Source organism: Lagopus muta, chromosome 1, assembly GCF_023343835.1.
Source record: "Lagopus muta isolate bLagMut1 chromosome 1, bLagMut1 primary, whole genome shotgun sequence".
NCBI classification, from domain to species: Eukaryota; Metazoa; Chordata; class Aves; order Galliformes; family Phasianidae; genus Lagopus; species Lagopus muta.
In genome coordinates, this window is record NC_064433.1 from 7,312,349 (window position 1) to 7,333,692 (window position 21,344).

Genomic DNA, 21,344 nt, shown 5'->3' on the forward strand with positions numbered 1-21,344 from the left:
TCAGAAACATTCTGAGTCACCACCACCAGAAATACAAACATGAATGTCTTAAGACTTCTCAAATGGAGCTTGATGCCTTTGATGGACTCATGGAATCCCATCCCCTGCACATCAGTCAACACCATCATCGGCAGAATTCAGCTCTTCCTAAAGCAGGTATCTCATGATGCAACCATCACTCAACTCCACTGTGTCTCCATGGATGGTAAGAGCATAAACTCCTTCCTGTGTACAGGTACTTTAACTGAGCTTCTGACTCTGTAAGCTGAATGCTAGGGGACATGGATCCCAGCCTGAGGGACATGAGATGATGTCAGAAAACTGAATTTTCAAATTTCTTTAGATTTTAGTATTCTGAAAAAGCAGATTTTGATTAGATTTGCCTAGTTGGATGTTCACTTGATCCCATTTTTTTTACCTTCTCCTTTAACACCATTAAGACTATTCCAAGCTAAAGAAACCTGAAGTCAAGTCAATCCACCTATGATGGCTGTGCACTTTAGGTGCGCCTTCTGCAGATGCCCATTCACATTTCTGTGCAGAGTGAGGGTCACAGGCTCACCCCTTACAAATTTGAGCTGAGATGAGCAAGTCCCATAGGAGAGGAGCCAGCCTCAGGAGGAACAGAAGGATGAAGCCCTTAGTATCTCAGTAGGTGAAGCCAATTGCTCCAAAATGCATTGCATCTTTTACCCCTTTACTATACAAAAGCAGGAGTTTGCCACAAGAACTTTACTACAACTCAATGAAGCATCTTGCTGACTGAAATATGGATCTTACTGATACCTAGATTCCTTTGCGAGAGCATATTTGATAGTCCTGCTTTAAACATTTGCAGAATATTCTAATCTACAGTCCTTATTTTTCATTTCTGGTGTCATTTTTCTGTTTTTGTTTCACATTTAAAACAAAAGCCTCCAAGAATCAAGTCAACTCTGATGACATTTTCAAGCAGCAGCAGCCCAGATTACTATTTAATTTTAGCCAGAAAATAGATTTCACAGTACATTTCTCTGTGGCCTTGTCAAAGATTTAAAGTAGACAATCTTTTATAACTTGGCTGTCTGCCATTACAAGTTTTCTGCTCCAGTTTCCCTTTATTAATATTTATCGTTGCCATTTTTTAGCCTCTTTATAGCAAAATACAGTGTTATAAGGAGATTGAAAATGTCATAAGAGACAAAGGCAACATTATGAAGAGCAAAATGACTCTAAATTCACAAGTAAGATTCTGCATTGTACATAGCAGAAAAGTGATGCAGTTGCATTTCTCAAGTAATAGCGTCAGTAGTTACAGTCCCAAGTGTCATTATTTTCATTATTTCATATCAACTGTAGGATATTGTTTGTAAAAACTCCAAAGCAACATCTCAGGGGATAAAGCTTTCCTTTGTCTGATGTGTAAACTTCAACTAGGTTGGCAAACATGACCTGGCTGAGTCATCAAGATCTATGATCAGTCTTTTTATTGGGCTTCAAAACCAGATATTTCTTCTTTGCCTTTTAAAATTCATGTTTTCTCTCAGTGAAGTTTCTTTTCCTAATTATTCACAGGACCATCACTTTTGTATGTACAGACTGATGAATCAGTCTACTAAAGTTTCCTGTAAACTACAGAGGACATATTTTAGACTGGCAGCTTTCTGAGCAGTAAAAACTGGAATTACTGATTAAAAACTCTATTGCCTAAATTGTTCAGAAGGTCAAACTGCACTGCCATACCAATGGTTAGCCTTGTGTTCCAGGTAGAGATATTTGAGCTGCTTGTAGACAAGATGGGGTACTGAATATCTGATTTTTCCAGAGAATTAGGTTTCTCCTTAAACTCAGAACAAAAAGATATTTTTGTTTATGTGCTTTCCTGGGCTGCATCGAAAGCGTGGCCAGCAGGGTGAGGGAGGTGATCCTGCCCCTCTGCTCTGCGCTGGTGAGGCCTCACCTGGAGTGCTGTGTCCAGATGGGGAGTCTTCAGTACAGGAGAGATGTGGACCTGTTGCAGTGCATCCAGAGGAGAGCCAAAAATGATCCACTGAATGGAACACCTCTCCTATGAGGACAGGCTGAGAGAGCTGGGGCTGTTGAGGCTGGAGAAGAGAAGGCTGTGAGGTGACCTGAGAGCAACCTTTCAGGATCTAAAGTGGGGCTGTAAGAAAGAAGGGGACAGACTCTGTAACAGGGTCTGTCGTGAAAGGACAAGGGGAAATGGTTCCTAAATTAAAAGAGTGGGGATTTGGATTGCATATGAGGAAGAAGGATGGTGAGGCACCGGAACAGGTTGCCCAGAGATGTGGTTGATGCCCCATCCCTGGAGACTTTCAAGGTGAGGCTGGATCAGGCCCTTGGCAACACGATCTAGCTGTGATGCTCCTGTTCATTACAGGGCAGTTGGACTAGATGGCCTTTAAAGGTCCCTCCCAACTCTAAGGATTCTATGATTTATTTTAAACATTGCCAGGAGCCTTCCACCAGCAGGCAAACAAACAGAAATCAGTTGCTAGAAGATTTGATGAAAACCTGTATGAAAATGCTGTTAAACATAAAGAATTTCACTTTGGTTTTTCATGTAACAGGACATGAGGGCTCTTATCTGGAGTAGGAGGCTGAACCTTCCTAATTTTTGGCTTTTCGGATATTTGATCAGGGCTGAACATGATAAACAAAATGAAAAGCAATATACAATATGAAAAACAAAATAAAAGCTATGTACAACAAACATTCCTACATTTGCCTTTGGTGTGATACATGAAAATTGTCTCCATTTTAGAAAGCTTTTTTTTTCATGAATCAACACCATTAGCAATCAAAGAAGCAGCTACGTGCACTAAGTGCAAATGTTTGAACTTTATAATTTGCATGTCATTAATGAGGGGCCTGGAACAGCTTGGTCAGAAAGTTTTCTTTGAAAGTTCCCATTACTGTTACTGCTTGTGTCAAGGTAACATTCATTATGAGATTCCTAATTATGTCTAATTTAGTTTTTAGGGAGGTAGAAGTCACATCTAGCACCTTGGGCTTTGAACCTTTGTCCATTGAAGCATGAACCTCTGTGCAAATACCCCTCAGTGAGGAGGAGGAGTTTGAAACCACTCCAACAACATCTCTTTTTAATTTACTATGTTTTCATCTCTGTGCATAGGTCATGAACCTGCTTTATTGCTCCTTTCTATTGTTATTGGATTGTTGGATTGCCAAAATAGCACACTGTAGGCATGCAAATATGTCCTATTAAAAAGAAAATGTTGACCCCATTTAGAAAAATAAAAATACCAAGAGGTGAAGGAGTCTGCTGAAGGGCGCAGAGGAAATCACTGCTTGTGCTTGAATTCTAGGCCTCAAAATTCAAATCGAGTGCTGTGAGGCTTAGAAACCGAGGAGTAAAAACAGGCAGCTATCACTGAATTACTGATAGGTTGATACTGGGAAACCAAAATAAAATACTTTGTGCCATAAAGACAGAGCCAAAGATGAAAAAGAAAATCAAACACCAAATTAAACAGTTAGTTGACTTGAGTAGTCAAGTATTCCCTCTTTTCTACCTCTAAAATTCATGATAAAGATGGGCATTTTCATCACCTCAGTGATTTGCAATAACCAGCAGTGACATGAACCAAAACAACAAGTGGAGAAAATAACTGACCTTTTTGATTAAAAATAGTCAATAAAGCAGCACAGATGGTTTCAGTAGGTGGAAAGAGCTGGGAACTCAGACAGTGAGATGGGAAAGACCAAGTGAGTGAAGCACAGAGCTGAGTTCCCTCCTCTCCTGTGACTGTAGGAGGGAGAGTGGTTATACAGCTGCAGTCCGTGGGCGAATGCAATAACGCTGGCCGAATATTGCAATCCACAGCTGGCTGACCCAGAAAGATTACTGCACACATCTCATGTCTGCACTAATTTTCTGTCCTGATTCAGCAGGATTCCAAGGGATGACCCAAAGATACAAAACTCTTTGGCACTGCTCAGAAAAACAAAAATGTGACATCACAGCCCTTGCTTTTCCCCATAAGAGGGTTTTAAGGTCACCTTCAGACTTACAGTGGTCACCTCACCCATTCACTGTGAAATGACCTCATCTTTAGAGAGGCAGTTTGAGACAACATACAAAGAAACCTGCACACACTTCTGTCCCGGGTCAGAAAGGTACCAGGAGACAGGTAGGGTCCTATCAATCATGAGGGTGCTCCCACCCCTTGCAGAAGACCTAAAATCTCAACTTTGATCAAGCAATGAGGATAACACTGAGAGCCATTGCTGTCTCTTGCAGTAGAACAGCAGAAAAGAGAAAGAGCTCTGTGGACTTGAGCTGTTTTCTGTGCAACTTGCCTCAAAATGATAGAAACTATTCAGTCTCTGGGCACAGTGGTTGTTTCAAAGCTGCTGACTTGTCCTCTAATCTAGCTGGTCTGACTACCTGTTCCAGTATGATCCCATAGGTACCACTCAGCTGGCAGGCTACAAGAATGCCGTCCTCAATCAGTCCCCTAGCTTAGCCTTGGGCCAAAAAGGGGCTGCAAACTGACCCATAATTGTCCAAATATTTACTGCAAGAATCAAATTTCATACAGGCAATTTTCAGTGGACAGCAGCAATTTAGTTAAATCTGCTCCACCCAGAAGTTGCCACCTGTGCAGGCCACTAGAAATTATGAAAATAACGCTGGTCTTCCCAACACCAGGTGTGTGCTTTATCTGCAGGTGAATATTCTTTCCTGATTTTATTGCAGGCCACAGCGTTTTTAGTTGTTGACAGTGCAGTTAGATGAGTTTTAATTCTGTTCAGCTATACAAACATATGTATTCCTCCAGCAGTCAGCAACGAAAGTAAAATAGACTCAATTTTTATAAACATCAAACACAGCCCACATACTTGAGTTACATAAAAATGTTTGGCATAGTACAAAATTTATAGCAGCCCTTTTAGTGCAAGATGCATCACAGCAAAATCTTGATTTGAGTAAGTGTTTGATATTCTCATGCAGCCATTTCTGCTAACAGGATTCATAAGTCACATTCCTCTAGCATATGTAACTTTAAAGAGGACCATTCACATTGTATTTAAATCTCACTATAAATTTCTCCAGAGGAAAACCTACAAAGAATGCAGTCATCCTTACCAGCCAAGGGAGACAAATGTCCAATTTACAATGATCTAAAAGATTTGGAAGCAAAAATGAAAAGGAAATATAACTTTTTTTTTTTTTTTTTTTTTTTAATAGAATATTTGTGGAGTTTCTGTTACAGTAAAGGCCCTGCCTCCAACAGTAATCTGGAAACCATACTAAATCAAACACATGGTGGCATATAGAGGTATGACTGGGAGAAAGGGAATAAGTTTAAGATGGTCCTGGCTGACTGCTGGCATGGAGGGAGGGAGATAGGAGCAATGAATTCCCAGCGGGTGGTTCACTCTTCTTCCTAAGGCGAAAAAAACAGATTCATCTACCAGTGCCAGTGATGTTCTATCCTGTGCTAAAAGTGTAGGCTAATCTTCAAAACATGACTTTTCTTTCTTGTAAGTGGCATAAATAGTACGACAGGGAATGATAACCTCAGCATATCTGCCACAGATGAGAAGCAGCTGCAGTTACTGTTCCCCAGCATATACACAGAACTTAGATTTTATTTGTTGCAGAGTAATGGAAAATAAATTCACCCAAAATGTCATGGAAGAGCACAGAGAGCAAAAGGACAGATGGAGCATCCACATGACCAGCATCTCAGATGGTAAGTAAGTATAACCCATACTCAGGTTGGATACTAGGATGAATTTCTCTTCTCAGAAAGTGTGGTGAGGTATGAGAACAGATTGCCCAGGGAAGTGGTGGAGTCACCATCTCTGGAGATGTTTAAAGAAAGGGTAGATGTAGTTGTTAGGGATATGGTTTAGTGGGCATGTTGGTGATAGGTGGATGGTTGGACTAGATGACCTTAGTGTCTTTTCCAACTGTAGTAATTCTATGATATGATTCTATGGCGTTGGTCCTTTGGATGGCCAAGGTCACCCCGTGGGCTCACATTTAACATTTCCTGCAAGCTTAACTTTCAGCTACAATTGCCTTGACTCCTGTCATGTGTAGTCTGCTGCCCAGCAAGGTCTTTAACACTGCTGGGGGAACATTCCAGAAGGAAAAATTACGCAGTGGAATATAATATTAACATGTAGAACCACAGACAAAATTTGTTTCAGAGAAGGGCTACATTTTGAGATACTTCACAATGGGCCTTCAATAAGAATATTGACAAACCCAGTGTAACCCAAAGAGGTAGTAGAAAATCTAATAGTACCTCTCTTGTACCATGTAGGACACAGTGCAGCTGATCTTACTGCTTACCAGAAGGACACCTTCAGACAATTTAATTCTGGCAATGACAGTTTTTCTGATTACAGCAATTTCCCCTCCAGATGTTCTGCTCTGGAAGCCTTTGCTGTAGTTTCTCACCCTGTAGTGCCTTTGAAAATGCTGCAGCTCAGAGATGCTACATACAGAAGATGTTTTCTCATTTAGACCAGCAGCACTAGAATTGACACTGATAAAAAAAATTGAATTGATGAAAATCGAGGTATAAGGAGATACAAGAAGCAAGTGGGGAGAAAAAAAACTTGCTTCTTTCAACAGAGAGGTCCTGTCAGCCCGCTTTCAGGTGGAAAGATGGGCTAACCAGACTCTTGGGATGGCTCACATGGCATCCTTTTGGAGATTTGGTGGACATCTCTCTTGGTTTCCATGGGACAGAGTTGATTTTTCCTTCATAGTGTCTGGTATTGGACCAAAATTGGATTTTTTTTTTACTCAGAAGGTGGTGAGGTACTGGCATAGGCTGCCCAGAGAAGATGTGGATCCCTGAAAGCTACCAAGGCCAAGTTGGATGAGGGCCTGGGCAGCCTGATCTGGTGGGTGGACACCAACCTACCAACAGGTGTTGGAAGTGGATGGCCTTTAAAGTCCCTTCCAACTTAAGTCATTTTTTGATTCTTGGATTCTACAGTTCTGTGATCCAGAAGGCAAACTTACCTACTGAACATACTCCTGAGTGTCCTGATTCTGGAAGCACTCAGAAGTCCATATCCCTGCTCGTTGGGTGTGCTCTCAACCTTCCCTAGAACCTGTTTGATGCAGACACGCCAGCGGTGTGGAACTGGGACAGGCATCCCCTGCATTCCACCCCATAAAGTGTACTGTACCCTCTTACCTTCGCTGCTATGCTCAATTAGTTCTCTGTGCTACTTGAAGAAAAGCAACTCCCCATATCAAAGTCATTTTTATGAGTGTGAAGCTGTTAAGCATCCAGCAAAAATTCACTTTGAGACTTTTTAATTATAACAAAATGCAAAATTTATTGCTGAAGTATCGTTTTTAAGCAGACAAATTAAAGTGACAAAACCCACATTTTGTTGACACTTTGTACTAATAGAAACTGAATATTCAGGCAATTGGTGACTGATATTCCAAACCATTTTCTCTACTGCTGATTTGCTCATCTGAGTATTGCTCATCTGAGTCCCCCAAGAGGTAGCGATGAAACTGCTGCAGCACGGAGTCAGAAGATGTGTGTCACACAAGGAGATACTTGACCTTCCCTTCCCAAGATCCCAGCTTTAAGCCTCCCATTTCCAGCAAGTTTCCAGCTCCCTTTAATCATGGCTGAGTCCCCTCTGCTTATCCTTCTCTATCAGGCAGTCTCCTAATTTCTTGTGTGCTTCCCAACATGCTCCAGGCTCAGCCCAAGCACTTCCTTACCCACGCCACGAGATCTCATCCTTCCTCTCCACAGGGCACCTTCCACTAAGTATGAACCTCAGCACGTAAAGAGGAGCTTTTTTGCTACAGACACATCCAAAGGCTTGTTACAGAAATGAGAGAAAGATCCTGGACAAAATAAAAAATAAAATAAAAATTTCAAAAACAAATAAAATAAAAAATGCACACAAGCAACAGTATGAAGTTTTTCTCCTTCAGATATCGCTGCTCTACATTCAGGAGTCCAAGGAAACCTTAGCAAGGAGCTGTGTGAGAAGTATTAACCGTACTGGTTATGGCTACCTTCCCACGTTAAGGTTTAAGAGACCTATTATATCCACATTTATAGTTTCTTCTGGGTTGCTTCTCTGTTGTTCATTGACTTGACAGATTTCTTTAGACAGCAAGAGACTCAAATGGAAATTAACAGAACAAGACTGATCTGCAGCGCCCCACAGCCCCATTTCCTTATTTCACACCACCTCCCAACCCCAAATCCTTTCCCACATTCCTTGTCCTTTCCTTCTGCAGCATCCCTAGCCCCTCACTTGGTCCTCCACTTGTGCTGCCACCTGAGATAAGGTCATCTCATGGCATAACCACCAGCCACAATGTCCTTCAGATACAATTGGACTGTTACTACCATTGAATACACTGCAATATGAGAGCAAATGTTCAGCCTTCAGAAGACACGGAGGACTCTTTTACATCGTGCTGGATGCCATGTACAGGCAATGTCTTGTGAAAGGGGTACAAGTTGCAAGAAAATGGACCTCGGTTTCTCTGGGCACTTGGAGAACTGACTTGAGAATTTTCCTGGCTTGAGAAATGATTGCATACAACATCACTTGCAGTGCAGTCAGATTCAGACTCCACATAATGAATTCTTCCTTCCTTTGAAGCCAATTGCAAAGCCCTGGACAATCACTGCTGCTTCACAGTGAGTTTAAGTGACATGAGTAAAAGCCACTGCTGTCAAAAAGAAGGGCAGCAGCTTAAAACAGAGATGCTAACCTTCTGCCCCTTGAAGTTACTGGCAACATTTCTCTTTCTTTCAGCATGAACAGATTTAGACCTTGGGTATTTGCAGATGGAATATCCTAGAAGCCACTCATGGAGTAAAATTAAAATCACAATTTTAGCAATTGCATTTCTTTCAAGTAATGACAGCACAAAAGATAAAGTAACACATCTCTGTTTCTCCATGTGTTTAGAATTGACTACTGCAGTTTTTATCTCTGTTGGTTGTTTTTTTTTTTTTAATTTAAATAGTCTTCACCCTGGAGAAAAGAGCTCCTTTGATGTTACTGTTGACCTTTTGGGTTTATTCTGCATAATTTTTTTCCCTCAAAAAGGTTCCTACTTCTGCAAAAGACAGAAAAATAAATCAAACTCTTTTTCCTTAATCCTAGAAGCATCCCACATTAACCTCAGATTTCAGATCAGCACTTTAATTTTTCCCAACAAGTTTTTCTATACTAAACCATGCAGGAATAAGATCTGCCCTTTGGAAACTGTCTCCTAACTTATTTACTAGCCTACTCTAAGATTTTGGTAAGCTAACTGTAAGTTACCTTTAATGATCCACCTTCTGAGTACTCAGGATCTAGTTATTCTTCTGGTAGGGAACATATGAGGACAAAAATTCTCACATGGGTATTTAGGATCATACTGTATAAACAATTACAGCATTCAGTGTCTGCAAAAAATCAAGTGGTAAATCAGCAGTGAATATCAATTATACATCTGCTGCATCGCAGAGGCAGATGGCACTTTAATTGTACATCAGAAACATTATAGACCATTTTCCATACCCCAGCCTCACTGAAATTGTAGCTTTAGCACCCCAAAATATCAAGGTAGTGCATGCACGCAATGACTCATCAGCAAGAATTCCTTTCTATTTGAAAATAAATATTCCACCAGTAAACCAATAATAATCTCTAAGATTGGTAGCTCTCGTACAGCAAAGCCTGCTATCTTGATCAAGGTAAGGACTTCTGTCAGAGAAAAGAAATAGACTGACTGCATGGGTCACAGCATTCAGCTCAGAGTGTGAAATTCTCTCAGACTTTGGAGATCAATGAGCCAAATTCTTTTGATGGCATCTTTAGAAATTGGAAGAAATGTCACAGAGATAAATAGAATTATATGGATTTACACTCCCTTCCCCACTTGATCCTAAGAGAACAAAGATCAAATCCTCCTCCCTCAGACAGGAATGTTTTTTGCAACGGTTCAGGTTTCATGGAACTTAAGCAGACTCAATATTACAACTATTGACCGTGGAGAAATCAATTGACACCAAACTACGAATGGAAATAATGACCCTGGCTAGCCAGAGGCAGTTATGTTGATGCACAGATACCCGAAATGTTGTGAATTCTTACTTAATTACAGATTACTAAAAATTAAAACTGACCGTTTTCTTACTCTGTGACTGTTTGTTATTCAGTATGTATAGGCTTTGGCAATAAAGCCACTCCTACTCTATTATACTTTCAGTCGAGCACATTTCAAAAAAGGATTTGCTTTTCTTTACTCCCATTATGCACGAAACTTCTCAGTTTTATTTCTTTGTTGGTTGGGTTTTTTGCTTGTTGTTGAGGTGAAGGTGGTTGCTTGGATTTTTATTGTTTTTATCCCCTGTTCACTCTCATTTCTCTGTGTGGTCATACAGCCTTAAAAATGTCTGATAAATCTCAGTATGCATTTAATTGTGCAAGTCAATTACACTCATTCACTCCTCTCCTCCCCAAATACATTTAGGGCTACCCACTTTTGACACTTTTGTTCTACAGTGTGGGAACAAGAGCCTTTTTTGGAGAGAAATAATGAAATGTTATGATGGAATCTCTACTTGGAAGTGGTATTTTCAGTAAACCTCTAACCACAGACAAACCAAACCAAAACATCCAGATAGGATCCATGTCCAAAACACCAGATACCCTCTGGACTTCACAGCAAAGGTTTAATTCCTATTGGTGAATCAAAGGGAAACTTCTCACAGATGATTCTCTAACTGTTCAAACGTAGATGGTGGATCCAAAATTCAGAAACTTAACTGACTTAAGCACTACTTCTCCAAAGTAGTAAAATAGATGAAGTAATGGGATGAAATATTCCTACAATGCAAAAACCTTTAGTGTTCAAACTAATGCAAACAGTATGTTTTGCTTTTCCCCTCTTGGAAGGCACTGGACAACAAAGGGGCTGTTAGCTAATACAAAATACAGAGGATGAAGAGAATTCAAGAGGAGAAATCCATCAGAAGTAAATGACTGTGAACAAATAAACTTTTGCTTGTATATTTCAGTAAGGATGACAAAAAAAATGAATTTCTTTAGTGATGAAGAGGGTAATACAAGCAATATTAATAATATTAAGCAATTCCTCTTTACAAGGAATTGCTTAATTCCTGACTCCAAAACAAAATTTCAAATGGGGGAAAGAACACTGCTGGGATCTCTGGAAAGGTACAAAACTTCCTCATCATTTTCGTCGTGCCATCACTGTATCTTTTTCTGGCTTTAATTCTCTGTCATTAGAGCTGATTTGCTTCCTTACATTCTCACGGAAGCCAGTGGCCTTAGAATATTGATTCAAGGATTTTGGTCTGCATGAAAGACTCACCCTAGCTTTAAATACAACTAAAGGAAACAGCATTCAATATAACACTGCATTTAATATAGCAAATAAGTGCTTGTATTACTGTCTCTTTAAACAAAGATATGTTTGGTTTCGTTAGCAGTTCTTTTGTCATTAACCAGAAAGTTAGGAATTTCTAACTACACCAACCTGCCAGAGAAAGAAACATTATTCATCATTTTCAGAACTGTGATTTCAGAGTTTTTCATTTTCAACAGAAATATCACCCTCCTACTCTGGGTGCTCCAACCCACAGAGCAGTCTGAGGGGCAGCAATATATGCAGATTTCCTGACAGTTCCTGTTTGAGATGGAAGTAAGAAGCCTTCTGTGGGCAGTAGGATAATAGGAATGAGGGTTGTTTTTTGTGATTATGGTCCATCACCAAATGAATTAAACAAGAATCAAACCAAGCCCAAGTTCTCACAACACCAATACCACTAACCCAGTAAGTATCCACACCATCTCTGACGAGGCACGTGAGCGGAGGGGCTTTTGCTCAGTCCTCATCCAGTCCTCTGGGAATGGCCATAAAAGCACAACCTGCTCCAATCCTCTGGGAATGCCAGCACTTTTAGCTTTGTAAAGCTAGATGACCATTCTCTCAATCACTTCAGCTATTTGGTCCCTGCTTTTAAGAATGTGGGCAAACTCTAATCTTCAAAAAAAAAAAGATGATGTCAATACAGAATAATTCAGAACAGTCTTTGCTCCTCGATCTCTGAAAAGAGAACAGAATAGGGAAAATGGGTTTTTGAAGAGCTCGTGCCAACTTTTTTTCTATTTCAATAGCTTATATAATGGCAGTAATAATGACCTTCACTAGACATTTCCTTGAGTACTAATGACCTGAGGTTAATGGCCCAAAGCACATTTTTATGCAGTCAGCTATCACAGCCAGCAATTAATTACCAGGAAATACACTGGGCTTTGACGGCTGTGGCTCAGTTAGCCTCATATTACTCAAAAATGAAAAACATCTCAATCTTATTTACTGTGGAGTTCTCCCAGATTTTATTTTAATATATTAATGTAAAAAATAAGGGAATTCAAACCTATATTAAGCCAAACATATGTTATGCAACATTCCTCCATTAACTTCACACAAATTACACAGAGCCAAACCAGAGTGTCTTGCAATACAATGATCATCACAGCCTACCCACAGATGGAAAAATATTGTAGTGCAAAGCTCTGTGTGAATTCTGCTTCTGTACTAGTAAAGCCTCCCCCAGGATAATCTTCAGCTCTTTAGTCGCTATAAGTGGGTGAAGAGAAGGGAAGACAGAGGAGAATGCTCTGTAGAGAACAATCTGTTGTTAGCAAGTGGGCACTCCGGGTAAAGATATGAAGCAGAGGGGATATTCTGCTTTTACCAAGTTGAAGAATGCTTCAGAATCCCCGTATCTGAAACAGATTTACAAAGAATACCAGGATATATGTTTTCTGAACTCAGCTTTCTGTTCTCATTTGTTACATTTTATTATTTGAGCAACGTATCCTGAAAACAAATGGGCTCAAATCTCATTGTTCCTGATCAGTTGTTGGCATTTTGATACTGTCACTAACTTTTGGAATCTCAGAGAGCTAAAGCCAAGCACAAGACTAACGCTAAGGGGTGATGGTTTTAATCTAGGGATTACCAGTTTTAATCCCACGAAGGATGTAAGAAAGAGCTAACATTTTGTGTGGAGGTCCATTCCTCTAAACAAGTTTACTTATTTGGCATTCACTATTGTTTTTATTTCTCTGAAATATAAACAGACACTTCTATAGATCTCTTCATATCTAGGGGACATTTTGAGGACGATCAAGACTTCAGAATAGCTACCTGGTCACAGGAATTGCTAATGGACAAGCATACGTTAATTAGGCTCTCAGTAGGACTGGCAAATGAGATGGGACCCTTCCAAAGGAAAGGAGGAGCCTCCTGTCATGGACTTTGAGAGTCTCCTCTCCAGGCAAACCAAAAATTCATCTAAACAAGAGAATGCATATCATCTGAAGGAGGTGATGGATTCAGGTTAGTTTGTTACTCACTAACATTAAAACCTCATGATGAAAGAGAACTTCCACCTGAACTTCCAGGAAGTTCCATCTGAACTCTAAAAAGAAATTCTTAAATTTGAGGGTGACAGAGCTCTGGAACAGGCTGCCCAGAGAGGCTGTAGAGTCTTATTCTCTGGAGATATTTGGAATTCACCTGGACTTTTTCCTTTGAATCCTACTGTAGGAAAGCTGCTTTAGCAGGGGAGTTGGACTAAATGATTTACCGAGGTCTCTTCCAACCTGTATGACTCTGTGATTCTTTTAAATGACTAATTTCAACTCCTTTCTACAAATTTCCGTATTTGTTGATATTTTAAAAAGGAAGAATAAAGAGATGTGGGGTAAAAATGGATGTATCTCCCTGAAGGGCAGTGGGGAGAATCTACCTGAAATTTGTCATTCATGGCAAGTGTGGAACACTGATCCACTGGCAGCAATTACAGTGGCTACGTAGACTTGGCCAGAGAGAGCCTAAGTCTGGTCCAGTCCCCTTGAGCAACCCAGCATACAGTTGGGGTGCTTTCAGGAAAACACACGAAAAGAAGCAGTTGTTGCAGTTGTTGGTAGACTGGGTGAGCACACGTAATCAGCCACCTGAGTGCAACAGCTATGGGCACCAAATCTCAAAAATTTACATTTTCATGGGATTTAATGTGGAAGAAACCATGTGGGATTTGTGTCTCTGAGCCATGGTGTACTAACCACATTAGCCTGTCAGAGGGCTGGATCTATGCCACACTGAGAACTTAAGAGTTCAGTAATTATGGAAGTATGACATTCATAACCAGAAGGCAAAGAGCTGAATAATTGCAGCTGCCCAGTTCTACAAGCCCATCCCTTCTATGGGTAGCTATTCATAGCCTTGCATTTTAATTGTGGTAATTACAGCATTTTATTTTGTTTTAGTGATATCAACTTTTCTACTATTTTTATTTTAAGAAAATGAGTGACACTATTCTTTCAACTGTAGACAAGAGGAGTTGTCATCTTTAGTGATCTATTCAAACCGTTAATATGTTACATTTCCCCAGTTGTAGAAAGGCTCTAATTACTCATAATGAACATTTACTGAAATGCACACTAATTCACTTCCACAAATAGCCATGCTCTCTGCTATGATACAAAAATAATAATAAAAGTCAATGGCTGTGCATCTCCAACAAGAACATTTTATCAATCAGTCAGAATGAGCAGCTGGAATAAAAGGCACAATCATATCCATAATGAAAAAAAAAAAAAAAAGAGAGAGATAATAAACCTGTAATTCTTCTTGCTCTTGTTTTAAAGTGGAATAATGAATGGGAGAATTCAAATTTGCAAGCATTATGGCCTGATTCTCCAACAAGATTTCAAGACTTCAGGAAAACGTAAGTGCAGAAGAACGAGGAAAAAGAAAACTGATGGTATGTGCTGCAGAGAACCGAAGGGAGAATGATTTTGTAGGTGGGTGAAAGGTGACATCCACCACAGGGAAACTAAGAGCAATCCCAGGAGCTGTTTAATCTCTTTCAGCTGTATTAAATCACTGTGTTTGAAGCCTTATTTTGAGTTTATGGAGGCTTGTAGTACTGCTCAGGTACAATTCAAAGTATCTTATCATTAAGAAATAGCTAAATTACCGGGCCGAGGTCACAAGCAGTGCAACACTGAGTAGGAGTTTGCTCTCATTCCATCCTCCAAAAGAGCAACCTGCTCAGCTCAGCTATTTGCTGCTTATGAAGCCCATTAGCAAATGAGCGCCAAGCGGCAGGGAGCATCCTGCAGGCAGGGTTCCCCCCCAGGCATCCCTGAGCGTCACCACACATCACTGCCTGCTGCCTGGGCCTTCTGTGAGGCTAAGCGTGAAGCCCACACACCTGCACAGCAGAAATATCTGCAAAAGGAGCATGGAGAGTGCTGCATAATCATCTCACCGTTCAGTCCTCCCCACAGACCTCATTTCAGATGTTGAGCTGGAGAGGGCCAGACACCAGCTGTGCAACCAGTTCCTTAGGGAAGGTGTTGCTCATTCCAAAGCAGCTCCACTTACAGCCAGGCCTTGTGGCTGGGGCACAACAGCTGACATGTCACACCCCTCAGTGTCAAACAAAGGCTGTGACAACTCCTACCCCATGCAAAGGTGACAAAGAAGCAGAAGTTGATTTAGTGGGAGGAACATTGCCAACTGCAGCTTGCCTCCCAGGTCAGTGCAGTCTGAAGGTGAGGTTGCAGACAGGAGGTTTGAACGTCAAAGGCTTTTGCATACTGTTGACACAAAGATAATTTAATGCTGAGGTGAGGAAGGGAGAAAACAATGACCTCATTCCTCCAGTGAAACTTTGCTGCTCCCAAAAGTTTCAATATGATCCTCCAAGCCAAGCTGCCATTGCTGCAGATCTGTCCAGAGATTTGAGTGGAAGAGAGCAGAGGTTTGGGTTATCTGTATGGAGGAGGGGGAAAGGGTGATGTTCAGTTCTGGCTTTAAAATACATAGAGCTTCTCAGCCCTGTTTAGTCAGTTTCCCAATTTGCCTTCACTAGGGCAGACTTCAACTTTGGGCACACCAAAAATATTTAGCGAATCCATGAAATAATTTATTAAATATTCAGAGCACTATGAAGTCCAACAGCTTAGAAGTCAACAAATTAAGGCGTGGATTTCGTGGGATTTAGTAGTGATACAGTTAGTATGTATGAATGTTTTCAGGGGAGATCCTACAGAATTTAGTGCTGTACTTCATGAGAATGGTCAGATTAATAATATTCATGTTTTTCTAAGGATTTCAGTTTAGCTTTGATTGAGAAATGGAAGACCAACCCAGGAAAATCCCCTCTGAGAGGGGAACCAGAAGCACAGCTCTAAACTGAGATACTCAGTGGGCAATGACATGGGGATGGCAATTGTTTCTGCAAGGTGTAACTATTGGTCAGTTTTCTCATGGCCTCTTGCTGCAGGTTAGAATCATAGAATCGTAGAACAGCTTGGGTTGGAAGGGATCTCAAAGATCATCCAGTTCCAATGCCCTTGCTGAGGGCAGAGTTGCCAAATCAGGCACTAGATCAGGTTGCCCAAGGCCTCATCCAACCTGGCTTCAAACACCTCCATGTTCTGTCTCTGAGATCTGTAGCAATGCCTTCAGTCAGGGAACAAGGAATCATCAAGGCAGGCAGCCCTTACCATGGGTCATCCAGCTTCTTGCTGTTCATCCTGGGCAGCAATTTGAACACACACGTTGAGTTCATGCTCCGAATTCCCTGTTGGAAGCCTTTTTTTCCTCTGTAACTCCAGAGTTAGCTGACTCCCACCTCGCTATCTCAGATATCTCAGATCCACTTGTATTCTAACATCAGCTTTGAATGTAACTCAGGCACAAATAATAATTTTCAGAGCATGGAAGAGTGTCACAGAGTGCTCTGAAATAAAAGACAGTCCTCCAAACACGAACAGTCACCATTACCTTACTAAGAGCACTTGTTTCCTAAATGGTATGCTGTTATTTCTTCAAGGAAAAATATTGTGTACACAGAGCAGGGAGGGCAAGGCTGGGTTATAAACATGAGAAAGCTTCAATTTGATGGAGAGGGTGAGAGGAACAGGCTTGAACTACATCTTCTGGAAACAGAAAAACCGTGTTGCTCTTCGGTATCGTTTTAAGAATGTTTTGGACTAATTGGTACGCGCCATGCTGTATATCTTGCTCATCTGAACCTCTGTTGTCACTTAACACTCATTAATTAGCATTATTGCTACAACCTACAGCAGTTTGAAGGGAAAGACCTTAAGAGATATGTTTGTGACAAGCAGTAATGTTGTCTCGAGAGACGCCAGGAATCATAACTTACGGTGCTGTTAAAATTTATACAATCAATATGTCTGTCGCTTTAAAATTTTACAGCAACTAATAAGATAGACATAAAATGCAACTACACTTGCACTGATTCCCATCAGCATTAATGATCTTAACATAGCAGGTGTTATCGTTCCTAACAAGACAGAGTATTTGCTATTTCATGGTTCACAAGAGCTGATGAAGCCCCACTTTATTGCATTAGATAATGCTACAGGCAGAGGCTCTTTGGGCACAGGTCTGCCAATTTCCCCCACGATGAACCAATCTGTGCCCCTCTGATCACTGCAGCAAGGTGGAGGCAGGGGTCCCACATAGCCAGGCGCAGTCTAGAGTTAATTGCAGTAAATTTCAGACACCAGAAGAGAAAAAATATAGTTCTAATGACAGATTGCATTCTTTGTATGAAAAGAATATGTTTGGAAAATACATATATAAGACTGAAACTCTCCTTTATAGAGAATTTTTTCTGGTCTAGGAATAAAAAGCTCATAAAGAAAAAAGAAAAAATCATCTAAGTATTAAACCAGCTAGAAAACAAGACCAAAATAAAACCAGATACAATCCAGATAAATCAAGGTCTTTGGGTCATCAACATTTATGTCACTACACCAAAATCAGCCCCATCCACTTAAGGCTACTGGTTTAACGGGATTCTCCCATGTGCTTCTGTCTGCACATGGCAGCAGCTGGTCTGGGAGCTGCTTTAGGCCCTGTTAGCTCCATGTGCTGAGTAGCATACATCAAGCAAGGTGCTGTGAACTGTCATCATGGCTGAGACTTAGCAATGTCTTGTGCAACTCTGCTGGGACGTTTCGATGCTGGATACCTGTGTTGTGACTGATGCTGGACACATATGGCCTGTGCATGGTTCTTCTATTTAAGGAAATCCTCATCTCCTGGAGATGCCTATTTCTCTTAACTGACCAAAAAGGAGTTTTGAATGATCAAACTCCTAATCTAGGTCACACTTTTGTGCATCTAATTCCAGTATAAAGTCAATTAATGGCCCTGAACCTTAGGTTTTTTTACCTGCAAAGTGCTTTGCAAAACCCATCAAGAAGGGGATGTTTTCAGACTGAATGTGATGCAGTACTGCCAAATTCTGTTGCCAAATATGTCTTAAAAAAAAAACAATTAGAGCGTTGGATGCATATTCTGTGTGGTATTGCAAGGGAAATGCTATACTGAAATGTTTCTCATTGCTAAAGAGAGCTCTCTCAAAGGAGAAAGCCCATCAGTGAATTGAATGCTACCTCTGTGGACTTCCCGAAGACATCTAATCCTTTAATCTCTGGAGAGTGGCAGTTCTGGAAGAGATGCCATTATAGCTGCTCATCATGGGATGAATTATGCAAGAATTTACTATTGATTCTAGGGAAGCCTGCTCAAGCATGCAACAAAAGCCATGTGGAGAGGACCAGGTTTCTCCAGTTAACTAAACTGATTCATAGCCCAAGAAAATATAAGGAATAAAAATACCAAACAGATGGCAAGATGAAGTGTTTTAAGTCCCAAAACACCTTTTTCACACCCATTATAAACTTTTAGTACCAGCTGATTCCAGAGCAAGTAGTTACACAAGTCCTTTCCAAGCCGGTAAGTACATCCCCTCCACCATCATCCCAAACATCCATGAAAAACCTCTGATCCAATGCATCCACACGGGTCTGGCACACCACAGTAACCCTGCCCAGGTCTGTGCCCAAGATGAAGAGATCCAAAGGGTCCAGGCTTCAGGCCAGAGCTGTAAAAACACCCTCAGCACCACAAAATGCCACTGGCACAAGGTTGTACACTACAGAACGTTAAATTTAAAGAGAAAATTGCTGTGGGTACATTAGCACTGATGGACACTTAGCTCCAGGAATATATATGAGGGATGGAGAGAGAGGTTTGACTTGAAATTAGGAGAAATTAAGAGTGAAACTAAAAGCATATATGGCAAGTGATGACAGGCACCCATCAATTTATCCTTGAACGAGGAAAAGATGGAGGGTATTTAAAAAGCCAGGAAGGCCACAAGTAAGCAAGAGGAAGTTAAATGAGCTTACACAGCACATTAGACCCTGGAAAACACAAAACTAACCGTGTGGTGGTTTAACAGCATGTTTAGCATTTTGAATAATGGACGTAAAATTCGCTTTTCTCAACTTGACCTTCATTACCAGCCCTGAGTGCTACAGATCCTGCAGCGTGCCCTTGCAAAATTCATCATGTCTCTGAGTGCCGGGGATCATTTCCTACTGCAACCAGAAAAGAGATCCATAATAATTATATGTGTAATACATATATATGCATTTGTGTGCACACACACATGCTCTTTGCTTATAACAGCTCTCCAGCAGGAACATTACAGTGACATTTAAGCAGAAAAATATCCAGCAGAGGTCTTACACTAAAATTGTTTCTGATGCTAGTACATAGAAAATGGCAACAAGAGTAAAGGAGAAAAAAAGCCCCGAAACAGTGCAACTAAACAACTCTCTAATACACCACCAGAAGGGTTTTTTTAATTGCAGAAGGACAAGAGGATGTATCTGGACTCAGCCACGTGTTATGCTAAATAATCTCCTTTGAATTATTATTAATATGCAGAAGTTGGGGAAGTAGGTCAGTAGCTCAACACGTTGCAGCAAATAGCTCAGATAAATGCCAGTCATCGCCAGGTCTGCAGTCTGACACGGGCTGCAGCGAGCCGAATGGCGACAGCGGCTCAGAGCAGCGGTCCCCAAGTGACACAGCACCCGAGCACCTGGCTGCAGGCACAAACCCAGCTCTGCTCTGCATTTCAGTGATATCAGGAGCAACACGAAACATCTACAGCACAGCGTAAATCTTGCATGCAAGCACCAGTCAGAAAGGTGACTTCAGATCCCTGCCATGGCAATCAGGATGCACTATAAATATTGCGGGATGGGCACTTCCACCTCAGCTCCAGATGAACCCCTTGCAAAGTTCCCTGTGACCTGCACTAGCCCAGTGTAGGCTCACGCAGAACTCTGAGGATGCTGTGCCCTGCAGCCCTGCGGCTCAGCATCCCTCACCCCCTTCCATCCCCACCGGCTCGCAGCAGGCACTCACCATCAGCAGGCTGAGAGCAGCCTCGGGTGCACGCTGCACGGCCATCGCCTCTCCTCCTACATGCAAATCCTCGGCTCAGCCCTCGGCCCTCCGTCACGGCACGGCATCCACAGAGTCCACGACTGGCTGCAGGGAGAGAAACCCCAAATCGGGGTCGGAGAGCGTTGGCAGGAGGAGGGGAGGATGGGTGAGGGGGTGGGGAGGAGGGGAGGGAAGGGAATAACCTTCTCAGTCAGGGAAAGAGGCTTAAGCTAGGCCAAATTTTACACCGGAGAGAGGAGGAGAATGAAACGCAGAGCTTGCTGCAGAGAGGAGATAGGGGAGCTGCAGGGTATTTAAAGCTCGCATGCACGCCGCCACGGCGAGGACACATCAAACACCTACGTGACAAGTTAGGTCCCAGCCATCCTCCCCCTGCCCCGCACGCTGCAATTAGCTGGTTGTTAATTGCCGTTCTTCTTCCTCTATCTACCTACATGCTTAGGTCAGGTATAACTGCCGTGCCCCTGTATCTTCCTCTCTGCCATGGAAATGTGAGTGCAGAGGCAGCATCAAACATCACAACGTACGGCTTCCCACACGGGCAAACTGCTTCTCTCTTCTTGCAAAGCCCTGCTTTGCCCGTTTTTGAAAGCAGATGCCTGATAATACAGACAGGAGCAAGAAGAGCCTGAACCAGGGAGCAGCGGTGCTCACTTGACAGCAATGATTACTGTCAGCATATTGCAGCAGGAGCTGGGTTATGCACTGAGCTTCTTCACCTTATCCGAAAAAAAAAGGCTCTACCTCCTCCTCCTTTCCAAATGGACTCAGCTCCCTGTGGAGCTAACACAGTTCCTAGAAATGTGTGATTACACAGCCCAGTCTGCCAGCACTCTGATCATGCTGCCTGCACTGCATGTAAACGGCAGCCAGGAAAGAGCAGCCCCCTTCCCTTCCCTTCCCTTCCCTTCCCTTCCCTTCCCTTCCCTTCCCTTCCCTTCCCTTCCCTTCCCTTCCC

General features: G+C 41.8%; 1 protein-coding gene across 1 annotated transcript in view; it reads right to left on the reverse strand.

Annotated features, from left to right (window-relative positions):
- FRMD4A (FERM domain containing 4A) overlaps nt 1-20,675 on the reverse strand; it is a 355,674-nt gene extending 334,999 nt beyond the window's left edge. Inside the window, exons 1-2 of the mRNA XM_048962839.1 lie at nt 20,569-20,675; nt 20,345-20,470 (exon numbers count right to left, since the gene is read on the reverse strand). Coding sequence (XP_048818796.1) covers nt 20,345-20,389 — 45 coding nt within the window. The 5' untranslated portion in view covers nt 20,390-20,470; nt 20,569-20,675. The remainder of the gene's footprint in view (nt 1-20,344; nt 20,471-20,568) is intronic.
- Between the last annotated feature and the right edge of the window lie 669 nt (nt 20,676-21,344).